Consider the following 25,410-nt stretch of genomic DNA (forward strand, 5'->3'; position numbering starts at 1 on the left):
CAACTTGCCTGGCCACCTTTCAGATGTCATACACATCAATCCTGAGGTCCCTCTGTTCCTGTACACCCATCAGGTTTGAACCGTTGAGACTATTTTGGCGCTCTGTTTATTCTGCCCAAATTCATTGCCTGACATTTGACTGTATTGAAATTCATCTGCCAGGTGTGTGCCCATTTAGCAAACCTGTAAATATTTCTCTATCGTCATTCAGCGTCTTCCTTACAATTCTTTTTTCTTCCTAGCTTAGTATCTTCTGCAAGTTAGAGATTTTGCCTTCAAAATCCATCTCCAAATCATTTATACCAACAAGAATAAGCAAATGCCCCATTGCCGAACCCTGGGGAACACTACTTTCAATTCATCTCCAGCCTTGAGAAATACCCTATCCCCTCTTTCCTATCCTTTAGTCAATTTCTGTTTCATTCTGCCAAAGACCCACCAATCTCTAGCATTTTTGATTTGCTAACTGCCATGTGGTACCATATCAAATACTTTCTAAAAGCCCAAAATATGCAACATCCACAGTACTAACCTCATCCACTGCCAGTATCACCTCGCCAAAGAACTCAATTTAATTAGTCAGATGTGCCCTGCCCTTGACAAAGCCACGTTGATTTGTCTAGTATTACCTAATTTTTCTTACGTATGTATTTATCTTATCCTGTACTATGGCCTCTGTCAGTTTTCTCACTTTGATGTTAAGCTGAATTGTATACTTTAGATTGAAAGGTCATGTTTGGAAGAAACTATTAGCCAGTTATTGATGATTTGTACTGTTAGGGTTTAATCTAAATTTACTCACATGATTTTTGAAAATTAAAAATCTGCGCTGTTTGTCATTGGCCTGTTCAGTGACCAGTGAACCATTTTGGTCAGAGGCTATAATGTGTACTATATTTTAGTCATCATGGAATTTGATATCACTGGTTGGACCCGTATTGATTGCTTATCCTCCATTGCCCTTCAGAAGCTGGTCATGAGCCATTGTCATCAATGGCTGCAGTTCATGTTATTTTTATTCATTCTTGGGATGTGGACAATTGCTGGTGGGGCCAGCATTTATTGCCCATCCCTAGTTTTCCTTGAAGGTGGTGGTGGTGAGCTGCCGCCTTGAGCCACTTCAGCCCATTTAATGTAGGTAACCCATAATACCATGAGAAGGGAATTCCAGGATTTTGACCCAGCGAAAGTGAGCGTAGATGCAGTTGAGTAAGGGACCCTTGGTTCTCAAGAGGTTGAGCGACTGGTTAAGAGGAAGAGGGATGCTTATAACAGGTTTAGGAAACAAGGAACGGAAACGGCTCTGGAGGGATACAAGTTAGGCAGGAAGGGCTAAAGAAAGGGCTAAGGAGAGCTGGGGTCATGAGAAAACCTTGGTAGATAGGATCAAGGAAAATTCCAAGGCTTTTTACACATACATGAGGATAAGAGAATGACCAGAGAAAGGGTAGGGCCGATCAAGGATTGTAAGGGGAATTTGTACACTGAGCCTAAAGAGATAGGAGAGGTCCTTAATGAATACTTTTCTTTGGTATTCACAATGATTTGGATGAAAGAGTAGAAGGGTGGATTAGTAAGTTCACGAATGATATGAAGGTGGGTTGAGTTGTGGATAGTGCGGGTGGATGTTCTAGGTTACAAAGGGACATTGATAGGATGCAGAATTGGGTTGAGAACTGGTAGATGGAGTTTAACCCTGAAAAGTGTGAGGTGATACATTTTGGAAGGACAAACTTGAAAGCAGAATACAAGGTTGACAAAAATATTCTTGGCAGTGTGGAGGAGCAGAGGGATCTTGGGGTTCGTGACCACAGTTCCCTGAAAGCTGCCTACCGAGTGGATAGAGTTGTTAGGAAGGTGAATGGTTGTGTTAGCTTTTATTAATAGAGGGATTGAATTCAAGAGCCGTGAAGTTATGCTCTAGATATACAAAACCCTGCTTCAGCCACATCTGGAGTATTGTGCCCAGTTCTGGGTGCCTCATTATAGGAAAGATGTGGAAGCATTGGAAAAGGTGCAGAGGTAATTTACCAGGATGTTGCCTGTAATGGAGGGAAGGTCTTAGGAGGAAAGGTTGAGAGAGCTAGAGCTTTTCTCTTTAGAATGAGGAAGGATGAGAGGTGACTTGATAGACGTGTACAAAATGATCAGAGGTATAGATAGAGTAGACAGTCAGAGACTTTTTCCTCGGGTGGAGGTAGCTGTTATGAGGGGGCATAGTTTTAAATTGAGTGGAAGTAGATATAGGGGAGACGTCAGAGGTAGTTTCTTTACTCGGTGGTAGGGACGTGGAATGCATTGCTGGAGACGGTATTGGAGTCGGCCTCATTGGGGCATTTAAGCAGCTATTAGATGGGCATATGGATGATAGTATAAGGTAGGGGTGGAGGTTAGTTAGACCTTAGGATTAGGGTAAAAGTTCGGCGCAACATTGTGAGTCAAAGCACCTGTAATGTGCTGTACTGTTCTATATTTCCCAATCAGGATGGGGAGTGGCTTGAAAGGCAACTTACAGGTGGAAGTGTTCCCACATATCTGCTGCCCTCATCCTTCTGGATGTTAGTGTTTTGAAGGTATGGAAGGTGCTGTCTAGGAAGCCTTGGTGAATTTTTGTCATGCATCTTTTAGATGGTACATGCTGTTGCTACTGAATGGTGGTTGTAGTGGAGAGAATGGATATGATGGAAATTGAGCAGGCTGCTTTGTCTTGGAAGTTGTCAGCCTTCTCAGGTGTTATTGGAGCTGCACTCAGCCAGGCAAGTGGGGAGTATTCCACGTCACACTCCTGACTTGTCTCTTGTGGATGGTGGACAGGTTTTAAGGGAGTCCTGCAATGAGTTATTCCTTTAAATTCCTAACCTTTGACTTGCTCTGGCAGTTGTTCTATTTCTATGACTAGCCTAGTTTAGTTTCTGGTAACTGGTAGCCATTAGTGTTGAAAGTGGGAGTTCAGCGATGGAAACGCAATGGAATATTAATGGGTGATGATTGTATTCTCTTTTGTTAGAGACAAATCATTGCCTGGCATTTGTGTGGCACGAATGTCTCGTTAGCCCAAACCTGGATGTTTTCCTGATCTTGCTGCACTGTGATATTTTCATATATTTTAACTATTTGTCATATTCTATAATTTTTGCATGATAAACCTCACAGGGTAATTAATCTTCCATTTAAAATTTAATTTCTTCTTGTAGTCTACTTTTTTGTGTACAGTGTTTTACATTTTTAGCAAAGCTGTGTACTTGCCTTCTTTATCCCAGAACAAAGCCAGAGTGAAACCTGTTGGGCTGTAGAGTGGCCACTCACCTCCACAATGTATGGGGGATTTAGTCTCTGAATCAAAACATAGTCCTATTAGGATTATGAAATGCAGCTAATCATGTACCTTTATTCTCTACATTTTTGTTCTTTTAGGGTTATGAATGAAAGAAGATCAAAAGTCTTAATCCTTCTATCTTGCTGAGAAGTTCAGTTTCCATGGTGAAATATTGCCATTGACGCAGCGACTTTAGCCGTATTAGAAGATAAAAGCATTGTCAGTGGACTGTGTAACACCGAGCACAGTATTACATTGTATTCGCGTCATGACTTCAAATGGAATTCAAACAACGTTGCTCATCGTGTTGCTATGTGAAGTATCTGCAGGTGAGCAATTTGTTACAGATGTTTTGAAAACTGTTTTGTATTTTTTATTCTTATTTTCATTTTTGTATATTTAGACTCACAACAGAATCCAAAATGCTTCTAAGACCTTATTTCCACCTTAATCTCTCCTCTCTCCTCTCACCTCACTGTCCAGGTTTTTAAAATTCAAACTTAGTTCAACTCATCACTAGTTGTTAAAGAACTGTAGAAAATTACAGCACACAGACTATTTAACCTATGATGTCAATCTGCTCTCTCAAAGCAATCAAAATCATTCTTTTAAAGCTCCCCCCGCAAAATTATCTCACCATGGCTTTGGATTTTCCTCTTCTTCAATTACTTATTACTGTTATCTTCAAATTTGTCAAGTAAGTTATCTGTCATTAACCTACCCTCCAGTTTCCTACATAATGGATCGTAGAGGTATTCAAAATTCAAATTATTAATTTATCATTACTGGCTAGATTATGTTAGTTCCTCTCCAAGCCACATTCACCATCCTTACTTGGAATTATATTGCTGTTCCTTCACTGCTGGTGGGTCAAAATCCTGGCATTCCTTCCCCAACAATGCATTGATTCCATTTGTACTAAATGGAGTGAATTTCAAGAAGACATCTCAAGGGCAATTAGAGATGGGCAATAACTACTGATACAGCCAGCAAAGCCCATATCCCTTGAATGAACAATTTGAAAAACAGCTGATGTCAAAAAGAGAAACACAACACACCACAAAAAACACAAAAAAACATGAAAATGAATTTGTTTTCTGAGATTCCTGTTAGTGATAACTTTAAAGGTTGAAAAAAATGGAAAGGGAATTTTAAAAAAAATTGGCTTGGAAATGCCAAACTTTCCCACCCACTGTACCTCTGAAATATCCACAACTGAGTCATTGGGCATTCTTTCTGCTCCTTTTTCTAGTCTGAGTGCAGGACCTGAGTAGCCAATGCCAACACTTAATTTGCAGTCCCCAGAAGTGCTTTGGCTGCAGGTAGGCCTTTTCGCTGTTGGTCAACTGCCCACTAACTTCTGTGGGAGGGTAGAGAAGGAAGACCACCTTAGGCCCCAATCCCCTGCACATAAAATTCTTCTCTAAGTTGCATTTAATAACTAACTAGAAGTGACATGCTAAGTTTATTTTTGCCCATTTTTCCTTTTCATTGATATCCGATTTCACCAAGACAGGTTTAGTACCAGAATTGGTTTATTGGATATGTTGGTCCAGATTTCTAACAAAAAGATCTGACTTCAGTCAATAGGTTTTGACTCGCTTTTAATATATGTGTAGATACAACCATGACTGCAGTCAAGAGCCAATACACTAAAACCTGTAAGATAGAAACTGCACAATGGCATAATACATTCAATATGCTCTATGTCATTAAGTAAGATACCAGAGTTCAAATCCAAACTTCTGCTAACATCTGATATGTGTTTGATTATCTTGGCATCCATGCCATCACAATACCAAGATGCCTTATGCCTGGAACGGAAAGGAGGGGGAGGTGAGGGGAATTACTAAAATAAATAAAAGTCAGCACTTCAGGCTCTTGTAAACTGAGGCTGAATGCATCAATTCATCTATAAAAATATCTATATTGACCTAAAATGAAGTTAGGTATTCAAGATGCTACCTGTTATAAAAATGAAATGAATGGTGTAATATTATACTGCATGGTTATTACAATGAAAGTCATCTCATGCAGCGATATACAAAGTGTTAGAAGTGATTGGATGATGAGACAGAGATTGGGTGGAATCGCCTGTGCAGTAACCTTTCATTAAACAATTAACTTGTTTAGGAAAGAAAAAAACTGAAGACCATACCTTGGTTTTTATAATTCTGTATTTTAAAGCTGAGAAACAAAACCAAAAGATGCAAGATTTCTTTGAGCACACACTGTTGAAATAAGAAGTGAGGTATAATTATAATCAAAGTCTTGTCACTTTATTTCAGTGCTTGGAACAGAGCCAGAATGCATCACTTAAATTTGTAAATATGCCTTGCAGTTTTTTTCAAGAAAAAATAATGCTGTAGATCTTGAAAACTTACTGGACCTAAAACATTAACTGTGATTTCTCTCTGCAGATGCTGCCAGCCCTGTTAGATTTTCCAGCCATTTCTGTTCTTGCTTTTAGATCTTGGGCTCAATTTTGGCTAGCAGTCAAAACTCATTGATTTTGCCTTTTTTTTTAACCTCTTTTCATAGTTAGGAACATTAGGAACAGGCACAATTTATTCCATTGTTTTAGTTTTGTTCATGGGATTGCTTGCTAAACCAGCATTTATTCCTCATCCCTAATTGTACTGGGGACAGTGGCAGTTAACTGCTTTCTAGATCTGATGCCGTATGACCACTACAGTGCTGTTTTTCACCCTATAGTGAAGGTACAGTGATACAGTTCCAAGCCAGAATGGTGTAGGGCTTAAAGGGGAACTTGCAGTTGGTGCTGTACCCATACATTTACTTCACTTGCGCATCTAGGTGGTAGAGGTTGCAGGCTTGCAAGATATTGTCAGAGATGTCCTCCTCACCCTTCTGACCTTTTAAAGAGAGAATGAGGGGTGGCTATCTACTACAAATTCAAAACATGCGTGCTTGAGATAAACCAAGCAGTTAAGGAGTTTGTTTCCATCTCAGCTGGTGCACCAACCGTGCTTAGTGCAAATGCGGGCTTTTATTGCATTTTGCAGAAATGACCCTGATTTCCCCCTATTTTGTCAATTTATTATTGACAGTTTATAATTCATCAGCAGCATTGGTGAATAAAGTAATGACCTTCAAATGCAATAAAAATTGTCATTTAAGATTGTAAACTTGATATCAGCATGAGCCCTTCAGCACTGCTTGTTTAAAATCCTTATTCAACAAACTTGGTGTTGCTCCTTGTGAACTGAGCAACCATGTTGCTGTGAAGTTGAGGGAAGGTCCCACAAACATTTTTAGATGTGATGTCTTAAATGCCATTTTTTAAAATCAAGGAATGAAGTGTCCAGTGAGCTGTCAGGTAATAAAATGTGAGTCTGGATGAACACAGCAGGCCAAGCAGCATCTCAGGAGCACAAAAGCTGATGTTTCGGGCCTAGACCCTTCATCAGAGAGGGGGATGGGGAGAGGGAACTGGAATAAATAGGGAGAGAGGGGGAGGCGGACCGAAGATGGAGAGTAAAGAAGATAGGTGGAGAGAGTATAGGTAGGGAGGGGATAGGTCAGTCCAGGGAAGACGGACAGGTCAAGGAGGTGGGATGAGGTTAGTAGGTAGATGGGGGTGCGGCTTGGGGTGGGGGGAATGGATGGGTGAGAGGAAGAACCGATTAGGGAGGCAGAGACAGGTTGGACTGGTTTTGGGATGCAGTGGGTGGGGGGGAAGAGCTGGGCTGATTGTGTGGTGCAGTGGGGGGAGGGGACGAACTGGGCTGGTTTAGGGATGCAGTAGGGGAAGGGGAGATTTTGAACCTGGTGAAGTCCACATTGATACCATTAGGCTGCAGGGTTCCCAGGCGGAATATGAGTTGCTGTTCCTGCAACCTTCGGGTGGCATCGTTGTGGCAGTGCAGGAGGCCCATGATGGACACGCCATCAAGAGAATGGGAGGGGGAGTGGAAATGGTTTGCGACTGGGAGGTGCAGTTGTTTGTTGCAAACTGAGCGGAGGTGTTCTGCAAAGCGGTCTCTAAGCCTCGGGGAAACCAAGCGGAGGCTTGGAGACCGCTTTGCAGAACACCTCCGCTCAGTTCGCAACAAACAACTGCACCTCCCAGTCGCAAACCATTTCCACTCCCCCTCCCATTCTTTAGATGACATGTCCATCATGGGCCTCCTGCACTGCCACAATGATGCCACCCGAAGGCTGCAGGAACAGCAACTCATATTCCGCCTGGGAACCCTGCAGCCTAATGGTATCAATGTGGACTTCACCAGTTTCAAAATCTCCCCTTCCCCTACTGCATCCCTAAACCAGCCCAGTTCGTCCCCTCCCCCCACTGCACCACACAACCAGCCCTGCTCTCTCCCCCCACCCACTGCATCCCAAAACCAGTCCAACCTGTCTCTGCCTCCCTAACCGGTTCTTCCTCTCACCCATCCCTTCCTCCCACCCCAAGCCGCACCCCCATCTACCTACTAACCTCATCCCACCTCCGTGACCTGTCCGTCTTCCCTGGACTGACCTATCCCCTCCCTACCTCCCCACCTATACTCTCTCCACCTATCTTCTTTACTCTCCATCTTCGGTCCGCCTCCCCCTCTCTCCCTATTTATTCCAGTTGCCTCTCCGCATCCCCCTCTCTGATGAAGGGTCTAGGCCCGAAACGTCAGCTTTTGTGCTCCTGAGATGCTGCTTGGCCTGCTGTGTTCATCCAGCCTCACATTTTATTATCTTGGAATTCTCCAGCATCTGCAGTTCCCATTATCTCTGATAGCTGTCAGGTAATGATTGGTTGCTCAACTTCGAGTCCCTTGAAGAAATAACTTGAAAGCTGAATTGTGAACTTCTGGGAAAGGGCAGAGATTTAGCACACCAATACCTTTTGAATGCATTCAATTTGAAACTGGGTCAGCGGTCCTCCTACATAAAAGAAAATGCTGCAACACTTCCTGAGTCACATCAAAGGTAAAGAAAAATAGATCCACTGACAATTTCTGTGCATACCTGGGACATTATAGGAATTCAAAAAGCAATTTCAGGAATTTTGATGTGATGAAACAAATTGTCATGTTTGTCATGAATCCATTTCTTCAAGTAGACATTGGTGGTTTAGTCACCAAATGTATCAGATGTTTGATTTACAAAGGAGTGGAGTTGGAATGGAGGTAATTACAAAGCCAACGTGGTGAATAGTATTTCACTAAAGTAGTCTACATTATTGACTAGGTGGTGTCAAGTTTCCTGAATATTGTTGGAGCAGGTGTTCCATTGCACTCCTGACATGTAGGTGATGGAGAAGCACTTGGGAGACAGGAATTGAGTCACTTGTCACAGAATTCCCAGGTGCTGACTTGCTGTTGCAGTCATTGTATTTATCTACCTGGTCCAGCTCATCTTATGGTTATTGTCAAGCCTGGGATGTTGGTTTTAGAGGATTCCGTGATGGTTTGCCATTGAACGGCACAAGATGACGGTTGGGTTATCTTGCTAGAAATAGGAATTACGTGGCACTTAACTGTCAACTAACATTTGTACCACACATCTGGATGCTGCCCTTGCTTTTCTAATTATGAACAGACAGCTTCAGTTTCTGGGAAGTTATGAATGATGCTGAACATCGTGCAATGATCAGTGAACATCCTCACAACTGACCTCTTTGTGGAGGGAATGTCACTAAGCAGCAGCAGATGTCCGTGCCTGGGACACTACTTTGAGGAGCTATGGGCTGTTTTGGTACACTGGTAGTTTCACCACCTCTGGGCCAGGAGGCATGAGTTCAAGCCCCACCAGCTCCAGAGATGTGTAATAACATTTCTGAATGGATTGCTTGGAAAATTTCTATCCTGAGGAACTCCTGCAGAGATGACCCAGAGCTGAGATGACTGACCTGCAACAACTATAACTGTCTTCCTCTGGGTAAGGCATGACTTCAACTAGGTGTTTATTTACCCTTTGATTCACAAAATTGCTGGAGAAACTCAGCAGTTGAGTAGGGAGAAACAGTTAATGTTTTGATTATTTGCGAGGAACAACATCTTGGATCTCATGGTCAACTGACAGTTGGAGCAGAAGACAAAGTAGTGAACAGTGCGGCTGAGCCTAAACATGCTGCGCAGTAGTATAAAATAAGTAGCAAGGAACAGAGTGGCATGGACAGAAAATGGAAGCTATGGCCTTTGCTTTGTTAAGATGATATCGGACAAGCTAGAGGAGTCACAAGAAGATCATGGAGAAGTGAAGCAGTGTGTAACTGGAATGCTTATGGAGATGAAGTCTGTTTGGTGATGCAGCTGAAAAAAAGCAAATTACAGTTTAAGAAGGAATGGATTCTGTTGAAATTGTAGGCTTGATGGTGTGAGAGTGAGGGAGAAAATACATTGTTGGAAATATTCTGAACATGGTGGCTTTAAAAGGGAAAAAGATATGTGCATGACTGGAAAGATCTTATTAAGAATGCCAGCTAGCATGGGGCCCAAAAAAGGCCCATGACATATTTGCAAGAATTGTGCTTTGATTTACATGATAATTAAAAGTTTATAATTGCCATTTTGTTGAGCAGTGAATGCTGGATTTGTTTCAGCTGCATCAGTGGTTTACAGCCTTGATTAATGCAATTGAATAATGTGACAGAGCTCAAAGGTCACAAACTTGAATAACATAATGTCAATGAAATATTGTTAAGTGTGAAATTTGGATTTGGGACATTAAGGCACGGTTAAAGACTGCAAATTATTATTCAAAATAAACTTGGAAAGGATGGCTGACTATACTGAAATTTGGGTGGTAAGCAGTATTGAGTTTTGCTCCTCCACATAAGTGCACTTGTTGCTTATAAAGTAAGCTTTTGATTTTTATATCAACATACTTGATTAAAGCCCTTTCATTTAGTTTTAGTTTAAAATGCATGCTATTAAAATTAAATATTACAAGTTGCAAAGAGAAAACTCAGCAGTTTAGCTTTGGTATTCTTCTGACTGGGGAATTATTCCCATAGAGTGCAAAACATTGATTCAAGCTGGGATTGTTAGAAAATAGTTCATTCAAAATCCGTTTGATAAATGATTAAGGTTTCTCATGTCTTTTTATCAGTAAGTTTTCATTTATATGACATCAGTGTCTTATGTAACTGTGTCTGGGTTTTTGGTGCAGTTTCTTCAAAGGTCTGAAATGTGTTATGTTTTGATTCATTTCCAGTTGTTTTGAAAATATGCCAATTTAAATTCCGGATTCCTACATTTAAAAAATGTAAAACCAGATAAATGCAGCGCAATGGTATGAAACTCTTTCCTTTGCACTTATATCTTCTGCTGTTTAAAATAGAATAGAGAAATGACCAATTCGAGGGACTTATGATTTAATTTTCAGTTTGCATCCCTTGAAAAAAATCATTAATATCTTAATTAGGGTAACTGTCTTCTGAAAGACCTTCAGTTCTATAAGGACTATCAAAATAAGTTGATCCTTGAAATTAGAAATAATAATCCTCAAAATTAAGTTTTCTTTTCATTAATAATTGCTGGAGTTTGTTATTCTGCAGTGTGGATATTAGTAACATTAGCTACATATTGGAGTTCTGTATACTTGACTGAACTCTTCATGCAAAATGGCTGTGGTTCAGTTGGTACAAATTTGTTTCCAGTGCTTTTATTTTGTGAGAAACAATGGAATTAGTAGAATGGAGAACTAACTGAACAGCAAAGCTTTTATCCAGTGCTAGATGTTATCTGAGAGAGCATCTAATCTTTGACGGTTATGTGATAGGAGTCTTTAAATAAAGGTAAGCCATTCATTACATCAAATCTGTTCTGCCATTTAAGTTAGGTCTTGACTGATCATCAATCTAAACGCCTCTTCCTCACGTTCCCTCCTCATTCCATATCCCCTGATATAATTTATCTCAGTGGTGTGGAGGTGCTAGTGTTGGACTGGGGTGGACAACCTCAAGTCACATGATACCAGGTTATAGTCCAGCAGGTTTATTCGAAAGTGCAAGGTTTGAGTGGTCACCTGACTTGCAGTTCTGAGGAAGGGTCACTGGACCTGAATCGTCAACTCTGTTTTTCCTTCACAAGTGCTGCCAAACCTGCTGAGCTTTTCCAGCAACTTTTGTTTTAAGTCCTGTTAGAATTTTTTTTCTGTTTCTATGAGAATCCTCCTCTCATTTTTCTAGACTCCAGTGAATATAATGTTAATCAATAGAGTCTATCTTGATACATCAATTCTAGTATCCTAGGAATCATCTTGGGTTATCTGTGTTGCACTCCCTCCATAGCTAGGACCTGCTTCCTCAAATGAAGAGATCCAGCTGCATACACTGCTCCAGATGTGGTCCTACCAAGGCTGTATAGAATTGCAGCAAGACACCCCTACTCCTGTACTCTCAACCTATAACTGTGGTGGCCAACATACCACACTTTTATGATAATAAAATGTGAGGCTGGATGAACACAGCAGGCCAAGCAGCATCTCAGGAGCACAAAAGCTGACGTTTCGGGCCTAGACCCTTCATCAGAGAGGGGGATGGGGGGAGGGAACTGGAATAAATAGGGAGAGAGGGGGAGGCGGACCGAAGATGGAGAGTAAAGAAGATAGGTGGAGAGGGTGTAGGTGGGGAGGTAGGGAGGGGATAGGTCAGTCCAGGGAAGACGGACAGGTCAAGGAGGTGGGATGAGGTTAGTAGGTAGCTGGGGGTGCGGCTTGGGGTGGGAGGAAGGGATGGGTGAGAGGAAGAACCGGTTAGGGAGGCAGAGACAGGTTGGACTGGTTTTGGGATGCAGTGGGTGGGGGGGAAGAGCTGGGCTGGTTGTGTGGTGCAGTGGGGGGAGGGGATGAACTGGGCTGGTTGAGGGATGCAGTGGGGGAAGGGGAGATTTTGAAACTGGTGAAGTCCACATTGATACCATATGGCTGCAGGGTTCCCAGGCGGAATATGAGTTGCTGTTCCTGCAACCTTCGGGTGGCATCATGGTGGCAGTGCAGGAGGCCCATGATGGACATGTCATCAAGAGAATGGGAGGGGGAGTGGAAATGGTTTGCGACTGGGAGGTGCAGTTGTTTGTTGCGAACTGAGCGGAGGTGTTCTGCATCCCTCAACCAGCCCAGTTCATCCCCTCCCCCCACTGCACCACACAACCAGCCCAGCTCTTCCCCCCCACCCACTGCATCCCAAAACCAGTCCAACCTGTCTCTGCCTCCCTAACCGGTTCTTCCTCTCACCCATCCCTTCCTCCCACCCCAAGCCGCACCCCCAGCTACCTACTAACCTCATCCCACCTCCTTGACCTGTCCGTCTTCCCTGGACTGACCTATCCCCTCCCTACCTCCCCACCTACACCCTCTCCACCTATCTTCTTTACTCTCCATCTTCGGTCCGCCTCCCCCTCTCTCCCTATTTATTCCAGTTCCCTCCCCCCATCCCCCTCTCTGATGAAGGGTCTAGGCCCGAAACGTCAGCTTTTGTGCTCCTGAGATGCTGCTTGGCCTGCTGTGTTCATCCAGCCTCACATTTTATTATCTTGGAATCTCCAGCATCTGCAGTTCCCATTATCTCTGATACCACACTTTTACCTCCTTCTGCCTCTGTCTGCTTGCTTTCTGTGATACCCAGGTCTCATCGCGCCTCCTGTTTTCGTGATCTGTTGCCATTCAGATAATAGTATGCCCTTCTGTTTTTGCTGTTAAAGTGGACAGCATCACATTTATCCACATTCTACTTCATCTGCCATGCATTTGCTCACTAAGCTTGTCCATTATACTGAAGTATTTTTGCATCATCCTCACAGCTCACCCCCTCATTCCTCCTCATTTGTCTTAAATGGCCTATTCCTTTTGGAAATTATGTTCTGTGTTCTAGACTGACCAGCCAGGGGAAGCACCTTATTAACATCCACCCTGCTGTGCTGTGAAAACATTTTTGTAAGTTTCAATGAGATTGCAGTTCATCCTGTAAAACTCTAGCGAATACAAACTCAATTTTCTTAATCTTTGCTCATTGAGAATCCTGTTTGATTGGTCTGGTGAACTTATGTTACATTCCCTCAATGGCAAATATATTGTTGATGAGATAAGGAGACTAAAACTGTACACAATAAATCATGTGTAGTTTCACCAAGGTGTGATAAAATTGCAGCAAGACATCTTATTTAAATGTTTAAAACCTCTTGTGCTGAAGGCCAATATGCCATTTGTTTTCTTAATTTTGTTCTGTATCTGCATACTGGCTGTTAGTATGATCAGGTTGTGAAGGTTCACACACCCCTCCTTTTCTTTTAAACCTCCTGTTTTTTGTTAGCACATAGCTATCACACAATTAAACTTAGTTAACCAGATCAAAAGTGAAAGCAGACTAATTTGAAAGTTTTCTCCAGTAAAAGAGTTTGTCGTTTAATTCTGGGAGGGGGAAGGGAATAGCTTTAAACTTGGTGGTTTCAAAACTTGAGTTTTAGCAAGACAGGCAGAGAGGGTGCCTTCCAGTTTTTGTTCAGGTCTGTCTTGCCTTGGCTCTTTGCTGTTCAGAAGCTGCTGTTGATAAAGGCCCACTTATATATTCCTGATTCTATTGGTTTTTGTTTTTCCAGCTGAATATTGTCCAGAAAACCTTTCACCTCCAATGTGTAACTTCCGGAAAAATGCAAAGCTGCCAAAAGGTGCAGAACTGTGTTTCAATGCCCTTTTATAACAATCTTTATTTTTCTTCAAACTGATGCTTATTGGTTTTTCAAAAGCTTGACTTAAGATAGCCAGATGATTACATTAGCCATTTTAGATTAGTATTTTTCTGTCTCTGTTCAAACTACTTTTAGGCCATGAAGATGTCTGGCATTAAAGTCAAATGATGGAGTTTTGGTAGTCCATTTTCACTATGATCTTTAGCGACTCATGAACAAGGACACCCAAGTCCGATGAAGGGTCTAGGCCCGAAACGTCAGCTTTTGTGCTCCTGAGATGCTGCTTGGCCTGCTGTGTTCATCCAGCCTCACATTTTATTATCTTGGAATCTCCAGCATCTGCAGTTCCCATTATCTCTCTCTCCCTTTAGGCACTGGCATTTTTGAAATATTACATTTCTGTTTTTGTTTTGCCCCCCGCCAAGTGATAGCTTTTTACACACATTCACATTTACATTCCATCTGCCATATTCTAACCCATTCACTTACCCTGTCTAAATTTCCAGAAGCTTACTTGTATTCTCCTCTTAACTCACATTTTCCACCTAATTTTGTCATCAGCAAATTTGAAAGTATTACAATTGGCTTCCACCTAATGGAATTTTATAGATTGTGAACAGCTATAGGTTAGCACTGATTCTTGCAGTATTCCATTAACAACAGTCTGTAGTAGTAAAATAATTATCTTTTGTTCCTGAGCTAGTAGGAACTGCAAATGCTAGAGAATCTGAGATAACAAGGTGTAGAGCTGGATGAACACAGCAGGCCAAGCAGCATCAGAGGAGCAGGAAGGCTGACTTTTCCGGCCTAGACCAGGCCTGCTGTGTTCATTCAGCTCTACCCCTTGTTATATCTCTTCATCCTATCAAGTATGTATTGCCAGTTGAAGGAACCTCTGAGTTCTACTGTGTTTCTTGTAGATCGTCTACACTGCTGCCACCATGCACTGGTGTTGGAAGGGTGTAATGTTTAAAGTGCTAAATGGAGTACCACTAGTGTGGTCTGCTTTATCTTGGATAGTGTTGAGGTTCTTGCATGTTGGATCTGCACTCATCTAGCATGTGGAGAGTATTCAAGCGCACTCTTGAGTTGTCCAGCATCTAAATAAACATATCTTGGGGAATGAGAAGGTGAATTATTTGTTGAAGAATTCTTAGCATTTAATAACTTCTACATAGAACATAGAACAGTACAGCACAGAACAGGCCCTTCAGCCCACAATGTTGTGCCGACCATTGATCCTCATGTATGCACCCTCAAATTTCTGTGACCATATACACGTCCAGCAGTCTCTTAAATGACCCCAATGACCTTGCTTCCACAACTGCTGCTGGCAACGCATTCCATGCTCTCACAACTCTCTGCGTAAAGAACCTGCCTCTGACATCCCCTCGATACTTTCCACCAACTAGCTTAAAACTATGACCCCTCGTGCTAGCCATTTCTGCCCTGGGAAATAGTCTCTGGCTATCAACTCTATCTATGCCTCTCATTATCTTGTATACCTCAATTAGGTCCCCTCTCCTCCTCCTTTTCTCCAATGAAAAGAGACCGAGCTCAGTCAACCTCTCTTCATAAGATAAGCCCTCCAGTCCAGGCAGCATCCTGGTAAACCTCCTCTGAACCCTCTCCAAAGCATCCACATCTTTCCTATAATAGGGCGCCCAGAACTGGACGCAGTATTCCAAGTGCGGTCTAACCAAAGTTTTATAGAGCTGCAACAAGATCTCACGACTCTTAAACTCAATCCCCCTGTTAATGAAAGCCAAAACACCATATGCTTTCTTAACAACCCTGTCCACTTGGGTGGCCATTTTAAGGGATCTACGTATCTGCACACCAAGATCCCTCTGTTCCTCCACGCTGCCAAGAATCCTATCCTTAATCCTGTACTCAGCTTTCAAATTCGACCTTCCAAAATGCATCACCTCGCATTTATCCAGGTTGAACTCCATCTGCCACCTCTCAGCCCATCTCTGCATTCTGTCAATGTCCCGCTGCAGCCTACAACAGCCCTCTACACTGTCAACGACACCTCCGACCTTTGTGTCGTCTGCAAACTTGCTGACCCATCCTTCAATTCCCTCGTCCAAGTCATTAATAAAAATTACAAACAGTAGAGGCCCAAGGACAGAGCCCTGTGGAACTCCACTCACCACTGACTTCCAGGCAGAATATTTTCCTTCTACTACCACTCGCTGTCTTCTGTTGGCCAGCCAATTCTGTATCCAAGCAGCTAAGTTCCCCTGTATCCCATTCCTCCTGACCTTCTGAATGAGCCTACCATGGGGAACCTTATCAAATGCCTTACTGAAGTCCATATACACCACATCCACAGCTCGACCCTCATCAACCTTTCTAGTCACATCCTCAAAAAACTCGATAAGGTTTGTAAGGCATGACCTACCCCTCACAAAGCCGTGTTGACTGTATTTGATCAAGCCATGCTCTTCCAGATGGTCATAAATCTTATCCCTCAGAATCCTTTCTAACACCTTGCAGACGACAGACGTGAGACTTACCAGTCTATAATTGCCGGGGATTTCCCTATTTCCTTTCTTGAAGAGAGGAATTACATTTGCCTCTCTCCAGTCCTCAGGTACGACTCCAGTGGAGAGCGAGAATGCAAAGATCTTCGCAAGTGGCGAAGCAATTGCATTTCTCGCTTCCCAAAGCAGCCGAGGACAAATCTGATCCGGGCCTGGAGACTTGTCAATCTTAATGTTTGACAAAATTTTCAGCACATCAGCTTCGTCTATCTCTATCCATTCCAGCATGCACACCTGCTCTTCAAAGGTTTCATTCACTACAAAGTTGGTTTCTTCTGTAAAGACAGAAGCAAAAAACTCATTTAGGGCTTCCCCTCCCTCCTCAGGCTCCACACACAAGTTCCCTATGCTATCCCTGATCGGCCCTACTCTTTCTTTGACCATTCTCTTATTCCTCACGTAAGTGTAAAATGCCTTTGTGTTTTCCCGGATTCCTTCTGCCAAGCCTTTCTCATGCCCCCTCCTGGCTCTCCTCAGACCATTTTTGAGCTCCTTCCTTGCCTGCATGTAATCCTCTCTAGCTGAACTTGACCCTAGCTTCCTCCACCTTATGTAAGCTACCTTCTTCCTTTTCACTAGAAGCTCCACCGCTCTCGTCATCCAAGGTTCCTTAATCTTACCCCTTCTTGCCTGTCTCAGAGGGACATATTTACTCATCACTCCCAACAACTGTTCCTTAAACCGTCTCCACATGTCTATAGTTCCCTTACCATGGAACAACTGCTCCCAGTCCATGCTTCCTAACTCATGTCTAATCGCATCATAGTTTCCTCTTCCCCAATTAAATATCCTCCCATTCTGCCTAATCCTCTCCTTCTCCATAGCTATGTAGAATGTGAGGCAGTTATGGTCACTATCACCAAAATGCTCTCCCACCACAAGATCTGATACCTGCCCCGGCTCGTTTCCGAGCACCAAGTCTAGAATGGCCTCTCCCCTCGTCGGCCTGTCAACGTACTGCGTTAGGAAACCCTCCTGAACACACCTTACAAAAACAGCTCCATTCAAATCTTCTGCTCGAAGGAGGTTCCAATCAATATTAGGAAAGTTCAAGTCACCCATTACAACAACCCTACTGCGTGGACACTTTTGCAAAATCTGTCGACCTATGCTTTCTTCAATCTCCCTGCTGCTATTGGGGGGCCTGTAGTAAACCCCTAACGAGGTGACTACTCCCTTGCTGTTCCTAATTTCCACCCATACTGACTCAGTAGGCAGATCTTCCTCGACAAAGGAAGCTTCTGTAGCTGTGATACCCTCTCTGATTAGTAGTGCTACACCCCCTCCTCTTTTTCCCCCCTCCCTATTCTTTTTAAATGTTCTAAACCCTGGAACATCCAGCAACCATTCCTGCCCATGAGAAACCCATGTCTCTGTTATGGCCACAACATCATAGCACCAGGTACTGATCCATGCTCTAAGTTCATCACTTTTATTCCTGATACTCCTTGCATTAAAGCAAACACACTTTAACCGATCCCTTGGTTCCTTCCCAGGAAAATCCTTCCCACTAGCTGGTCTACCTCTTGCTACTGCCTCACCTGCATCAACGCTCACCTCTGGTATACAGCTTTATATCTAAGGTTGCTTACCAAAAATTTATTTAAAGTGTTAAGTGATATGGGCCAAAAACAGGTATATAGAATTAGGCCATGCATCAGTGATGATCTCATTGAATGGTGGAACGTACTCAGAGCTGATTGAACCACTCCTGGTGTTATGTCACCATGATGTAATGTTATACGGTTAATATTTGCACCTTGGTAAATGAAATGCTAAATAGCTTGCAGTTGGACTATATGTATTGGTTGTGCTAACCTGATTGATCTTGCTAGCATGTGAAGAGGATTGAAAAGGAAAAATTACTTGGACATTGAATGATCATGTCAATTAAAGTTGACATTGTCAGTATTGAAATGATAAATGTCCTTGTTTGAAACCATGTGAAAATGTTTTCTATTCATAGCCAAAATTAGATACTTCTCAAATATTTGTGGTTGATTTTAAAAAAAAAACTGACACTGTTGCATGAAAAATGTAGGAAATGTCAACCAGGAAACTAAACTTTGCAATTTTCAGTCAGTTTTAGAACGAGAATTAAATTTTATTGTCATGTGGACTTAAAAACAGAAGGACATGAGTACAGTAAAAAGTGTTCAATGCTCTTCTCCGTGCTGTACAAATTTGTTCTCCACTGAAGGTAAGTAGATTAAAGTGAAAGAAGTAAAAAAAACATAAAAACAAATGGAGCAGATTAGTTCTGGACAGGAGCCCTCACATAGCACAGTTATGCTGCCGCCATCTTGGGAAGATTTTAACTATCTTCGATAGATGTTTTGATCCTGCAAGCCCTTCAGACAAGTGAGTTAGCAGATCAATTCTTCTGGGTGTATAGAATCATAGATTGGTGACTGCACAAAAGGAGGTCACTTCTCTTGTTACATGTGTTCCAGCTTATTGCAAGATTACATTTCCCTTGTAAGTTTAGAATAGCAGGCAAACAGCTACCGCATCAATCATGAATGTGAGAGATAGTGGGAACTGCAGATGCTGGAGAATCCAAGATAATAAAGTGTGAAGCTGGATGAACACAGCAGGCCAAGCAGCATCTCAGGAGCACAAAAGCTGACGTTTTGGGCCTCGACCCTTCTTCAGAGAGGGGGATGGGGAGAGGGTTCTGGAATAAATAGGGAGAGAGGGGGAGGTGGACTGAAGATGGAGAGAAAAGAAGATAAGTAGGGAGGGGATATGTCAGTCCAGGGAAGACAGACAGGTCAAGGAGTTGGGATGAGGTTAGTAGGTAGGAAATGGAGGTGCGGCTTGAGATGGGAGGAAGGCATGGATGAGAGGAAGAATAGGTTAGGGAGGCAGAGACAGACTGGGCTGGTTTTGGGATGCACTGGGGGGAGGGGATGAGCTGGGCTGGTTGTGTGACGCAGTGGGGGGAGGGGACGAACTGGGCTGGTTTAGGGATGCGGTGGGGGAAGGGGAGATTTTGAAGCAGGTGAAGTCCACATTGATACCATTGGGTGGCAGGGTTCCCAAGCGGAATATGAGTTGCTGTTCCTGCAACCTTCGGGTGGCATCATTGTGGCACTGCAGGAGGCCCATGATGGACATGTCATCTAAAGAATGGGAGGGGTAGTGGAAATGGTTTGCGACTGGGAGGTGCAGTTGTTTATTGCGAACTGAGTGGAGATGTTCTGCAAAGCCGTCACCAAGCCTCCGCCTTTTCCCCAATGTAGAGGAACCCACTCTGGGTGCAATGGGTACAGTATACCACATGGACAGATGTGCAGGTGAACATCTGTTTAATATGAAAGGTCATCTTGGGACCTGGGATGGGGGTGAGGGAGGAGGTGTGGGGGCAAGTGTAGCACTTCCTGCGGTTGCAGGGGAAGGTGCCGGGTGTGGTGGGGTTGGAGGGGAGGCTGGAACGAACAAGGGAGTCACGGAGTGGTCTCTCCGGAAGGCAGACAAAGGTGGGGATGGAAAAATGTCTTGGGTGGTGGGGTCGGATTGTAGATGGCGGAATGTATTGTTTTTCATGAGTCAACAAACACTATGCACCATGATCACTTGCAGGGTGCGTTTTTTTTTTGTACAGATATTCAAGAAAGAGATATGAAAGAGACAAAGTGTTTTTGTGATATTTGAGTTTTCTGAGCAAGTATTGGGAACAGTAGAGTTCATGCTTATCTATTTTCCAAGTCTGTGTGGAAACTAAATTCCCTTGGGTCTTATAACTGTCCAAGATAAACATGAAATAATATTGCCACCATCTAGTTTCTACAGATTATTCCAGTCCAACAATATTCAGAATCAGTAAAGGAGACCCTACAAAATAGGTATCAAAATTTAAAACATAGTCTATTTTGCTGCACAGTAGCATGTAAGAAAAAGATGCTTGAAATCATATTGAAGACCTTGAAAACATTTTGGCATAAATATAAAGAATATTATTTTTTATAATTCACAGTTGGAACAACTTAAACAAATACTTGAATAAAGCTTTTTGAAGGAATATGTTTTGGTTTGGTTAACGTGCTGGTTTTGGTACAGACTTTTAGAAATAAGGTGTACATTTTTTATTATGTACTACAAATTGCTGAACCCAGTTTTTAGTATATAACACCTTTCAGTGAGGCGAAGTGGAGATCCTGCAGAAATTTTTTTTATTATAAACTATTGTCTTACAAGTTACAGATCGCATGAAACAGATGGGAGCTGCGTCAGTGGAATTTTGTTTAATATTTGCAGAACATTTGGGTTAAAACATATTTGTCTGGACCTGTTTGTGGTTTGAAACACATTAAGCAGAGAGTATCTGTTTTTTTTTTGTTTTGGCCAATTACCACAGAATTGTCTTCCAAACTAATCCAGTTAGTTAAATAGCCTCCCTGATGATATGCCTGTGTTCTTCCTCAAACTATTTCTTCACATGTTCCTTGCTGTAACCCTTCATAATGTTTAGCAAGTGATATATGATTTTGAAATATTCTTATCATTTTGTTCAAATTATGGTTGATTATTACAAACACTGTATTCATCTTTAGCTTGATACATTTTCTTCAATGATCTAACCAGAAAGAGGAAGCTGATGTACTGAAAATTTTGTCAAACATTAAGATTGACAAGTCGCCAGGCCCGGATCAGATTTGTCCTCGGCTGCTTTGGGAAGCGAGAAATGCAATTGCTTCGCCACTTGCGAAGATCTTTGCATCCTCGCTCTCCACTGGAGTCGTACCTGAGGACTGGAGAGAGGCAAATGTAATTCCTCTCTTCAAGAAAGGAAATAGGGAAATCCCCGGCAATTATAGACCGGTAAGTCTCACGTCTGTCGTCTGCAAGGTGTTAGAAAGGATTCTGAGGGATAAGATTTATGACCATCTGGAAGAGCATGGCTTGATCAAATACAGTCAACACGGCTTTGTGAGGGGTAGGTCATGCCTTACAAACCTTATCGAGTTTTTTGAGGATGTGACTAGTAAGGTTGATGAGGGTCAAGCTGTGGATGTGGTGTATATGGACTTCAGTAAGGCATTTGATAAGGTTCCCCATGGAAGGCTCATTCAGAAGGTCAGGAGGAATGGGATACAGGGGAACTTAGCTGCTTGGATACAGAATTGGCTGGCCAACAGAAGACAGCGAGTGGTAGTAGAAGGAAAATATTCTGCCTGGAAGTCAGTGGTGAGTGGGGTTCCACAGGGCTCTGTCCTTGGGCCTCTACTGTTTGTAATTTTTATTAATGACTTGGACGAGGGAATTGAAGGATGGGTCAGCAAGTTTGCAGACGACACAAAGGTCGGAGGTGTCGTTGACAGTGTAGAGGGCTGTTGTAGGCTGCAGCGGGACATTGACAGGATGCAGAGATGGGCTGAGAGGTGGCAGATGGAGTTCAACCTGGATAAATGCGAGGTGATGCATTTTGGAAGGTCGAATTTGAAAGCTGAGTACAGGATTAAGGATAGGATTCTTGGCAGCGTGGAGGAACAGAGGGATCTTGGTGTGCAGATACATAGATCCCTTAAAATGGCCACCCAAGTGGACAGGGTTGTTAAGAAAGCATATGGTGTTTTGGCTTTCATTAACAGGGGGATTGAGTTTAAGAGTCGTGAGATCTTGTTGCAGCTCTATAAAACTTTGGTTAGACCGCACTTGGAATACTGCGTCCAGTTCTGGTCGCCCTATTATAGGAAAGATGTGGATGCTTTGGAGAGGGTTCAGAGGAGGTTTACCAGGATGCTGCCTGGACTGGAGGGCTTATCTTATGAAGAGAGGTTGACTGAGCTCGGTCTCTTTTCATTGGAGAAAAGGAGGAGGAGAGGGGACCTAATTGAGGTATACAAGATAATGAGAGGCATAGATAGAGTCGATAGCCAGAGACTATTTCCCAGGGCAGAAATGGCTAGCACGAGGGGTCATAGTTTTAAGCTGGTTGGTGGAAAGTATAGAGGGGATGTCAGAGGCAGGTTCTTTACGCAGAGAGTTGTGAGAGCATGGAATGCGTTGCCAGCAGCAGTTGTGGAAGCAAGGTCATTGGGGTCATTTAAGAGACTGCTGGACATGCATATGGTCACAGAAATTTGAGGGTGCATCCATGAGGATCAATGGTCGGCACAACATTGTGGGCTGAAGGGCCTGTTCTGTGCTGTACTGTTCTATGTTCTATGTTCTATGTTCTAAAATGCTTTTAGATAAGATTTAGATGCCCTTATTTTCCTGACATTCTACAATCTATCAAAAATAAGTTTTGGCCCCTTTGATATCTGCCCATTAGGGATTTCTGAAACTGCTACACCTATCTGTCCTTTGTGGTATTTCACCTGTTTAAATAATGTAACTTTGATAATTCTTCACCACTTCACTTGCTTTCTAAAAGTAATACTTCCCTAATTTATAATTCTTATTTCTTCAAAGTTAACTGAACATACAGGGTGATATTTAGTTGAGGTGAAGGTCTTTTTTTTTAATTGAACAGCAACTGGCTAATCTCGGGTTGAAAGCAGCAACCAGCATATCCACCCAAGGCTAGGATCACAGAGTGGCCCAGGTACAGATGCAAGTTTTGGGCATGCCATGGGAAGTGTGGTGGGATTGATTAGTGGCTTGCTTCCACAATAGTTAGATCTCGATCAAGTCCTTGTTGCTTTTTAATGAGAATGTCGTCCCTCAGAAGCCCACAAGCAGGGCTAAGATGATTTGCTTTTAGGGCTTCTAGCTTGAGTGGTGGGTGAGTGGGAAGGCAGCCCACAAGCTCCCCACTGTGACCTAAATTGGAATATAGGCAGGAAGGTGACATGGTCTACACTTCTGCATGATTAAATGCCTCAAAGATCAAACTCATCACATTGGAGAACATTAAATTCACTTGTTATTTTTTGCAACTGGTGTTTTCATTGTTTTGGGAGCTTTTTCTTTTCACTGGAAAAGATATTGGAAAAGATTTTGGGCTTTATACAGAAAACAAGGTTCTTGGAAATCTGTTCTAAGCAAATCCCAATTTGCTCCCCTGTAGGCATAATTAGTTACATAAGAGTTTTCTTTCTTAATCCTTTGATTTTTAGCTTCCTACATAATTTTGGAAGGGGCAATGCTATCTTCTATTCTTAACATTATTGTCCACTATCTAACTTTTTTTTTTGGTTTGGAACAGCATTCAAGTTATAGAACATAGAACATTACAGTGCAGTACAGGCCCTTCGGCCCTCAATGTTATGCCGACCTGCGAAATCAATCTGAAGCCCATCTAACCCACACAATTCCATTATCATCCATGTGTTTACCCAGTGACCATTTAAGTGCCCTTAAAGTTGTCCAGTCTACTACTGTTGCAGACAGGGCATTCCACACTCTGGCTATTCTGACTAAAGAACCTACCTCTGACATCTGTCCTATATCTATCGCCCCTCAATTTAAAGCTATGTCCCCTCATGCTAGCCATCACCATCTGAGGAAAAAGGCTCTCACTGTCCACCCTACCCTATCCTTTGATCATCTTGTATGTCTCTGTTAAGTCGCCTCTTAACCTTCTCTCTAATGAAAACAGCCTCAAGTCCCTCAGCCTTTCCTCGTAAGACCTTCCCTGTATACCAGGCAACATCCTGGTAAATATTCTCTGCAACCTTTACAATACTTCCAGCATCCTTCCTATAATGTGGCGACTAAAACTGTACGCAGTACTCCAAGTACGGCCGCACCAGAGTTTTTTTGTACAGCTGCAACTTGACCTCATGACTCTGAAACTCATTCCCTCTACCAATAAAACCTAAGACACGCCGTACGCCTTCTTACCGACCCTGTCAACCTGGGCGACAACTTTCAGAGATCTATGCACATGGATGCCAAGGATCTCTCTACTCATCCACACTACCAAGAATCTTACCATTAGCCCCATACTCTGTATTCCTGGTACTCCTTCCGAAGTGAATCACCTTACACTTTTCCGCATTAAACTCCATTTGCCACCTCTGCCCAGCTCTGCAGCTTATCGATATCCCTGCAAATTCCTTCCACACCATCCACAACTCCACTGACTTTAGTGTCATCCACAAATTTACTAACGTATCCTTTTACGCCCTCATCCAGGTCATTTATAAAAATGACAAACAGCAGTGGCCCCTAGTACACCACTAGTAACACCAGGATGAACATTTCCCATCAACCACCACCCTCTGCCTTCTTACAGCTAGCCAATTTCTGATTCAAACTGTTAAAGCAGCCTCAATCCCATGCCTCCGTATTTTCTGCAATAGCCTACCGTGGGGAACCTTATCAGAACGCTTTACTAAAATCCATATACACCAACATCAACCGCTTTACCCTCATCCACCTGTTTGGCCACCTTCTCAAAGAACTCAATAAGGTTTGTGAGATACAACCTACCCGTCACAAAACTGTGTTACCTATCCTTAATCAAATTATTCCTTTCTAGATGTTTATAAATTTTTCCACAGCAGCTTGTTGTAAAAGAAAAAAGAAGAATGACATCTTTTCTGTTAGGAACTGACCTGGAAATATAACATTTAATTTGTGGTCTAAGGACACTGTAGATGAATTGGTACCAAGCTGTCGATGTCCTCAGGATTGGCAGCTGCTTAGGTGTTGAACTGGTCAGTAAAGGGAGAACTGGTTCTGACAGGGTTGGCAGGAGACAGTGTGATCTTTGAAAACTTCAAGGGTGGTGCTGTTTTGTGCTCTCCAGTTTCTGTCCAGTTATTGAATTGTTGGATGTCCTGAAAGAAAGTACTCCAATTTGTAAGGTAAAAGTAAATATTTTTCTAGATTTCTACTAAAACTGTTTGCAATAACGAGTTACTTTGGAATTCAAGCAAGATATTCAATTCTGCTTGCCTGTGAACAACCCATTGTCCAAGGATTTCTGTAGCCTGGTATCCCA

The 25,410-nt window shown here is 42.6% G+C and overlaps 1 protein-coding gene across 4 annotated transcripts in view; it reads left to right on the forward strand.

Annotated features, from left to right (window-relative positions):
• Window positions 1-25,410, forward strand: part of tgfbr3 (transforming growth factor, beta receptor III) — a 193,169-nt gene that overhangs the window by 17,465 nt on the left and 150,294 nt on the right. For all 4 annotated transcript variants that reach the window (XM_048539072.2, XM_048539074.2, XM_048539073.2 and 1 more), the window contains exon 2: window positions 3,415-3,645. In XM_048539072.2, coding sequence (XP_048395029.1) covers window positions 3,585-3,645 — 61 coding nt within the window. In that variant the 5' untranslated portion in view covers window positions 3,415-3,584. The remainder of the gene's footprint in view (window positions 1-3,414; window positions 3,646-25,410) is intronic.

Source organism: Stegostoma tigrinum, chromosome 8 (genome assembly GCF_030684315.1).
Source record: "Stegostoma tigrinum isolate sSteTig4 chromosome 8, sSteTig4.hap1, whole genome shotgun sequence".
In the NCBI taxonomy this organism is placed as follows: Eukaryota; Metazoa; Chordata; class Chondrichthyes; order Orectolobiformes; family Stegostomatidae; genus Stegostoma; species Stegostoma tigrinum.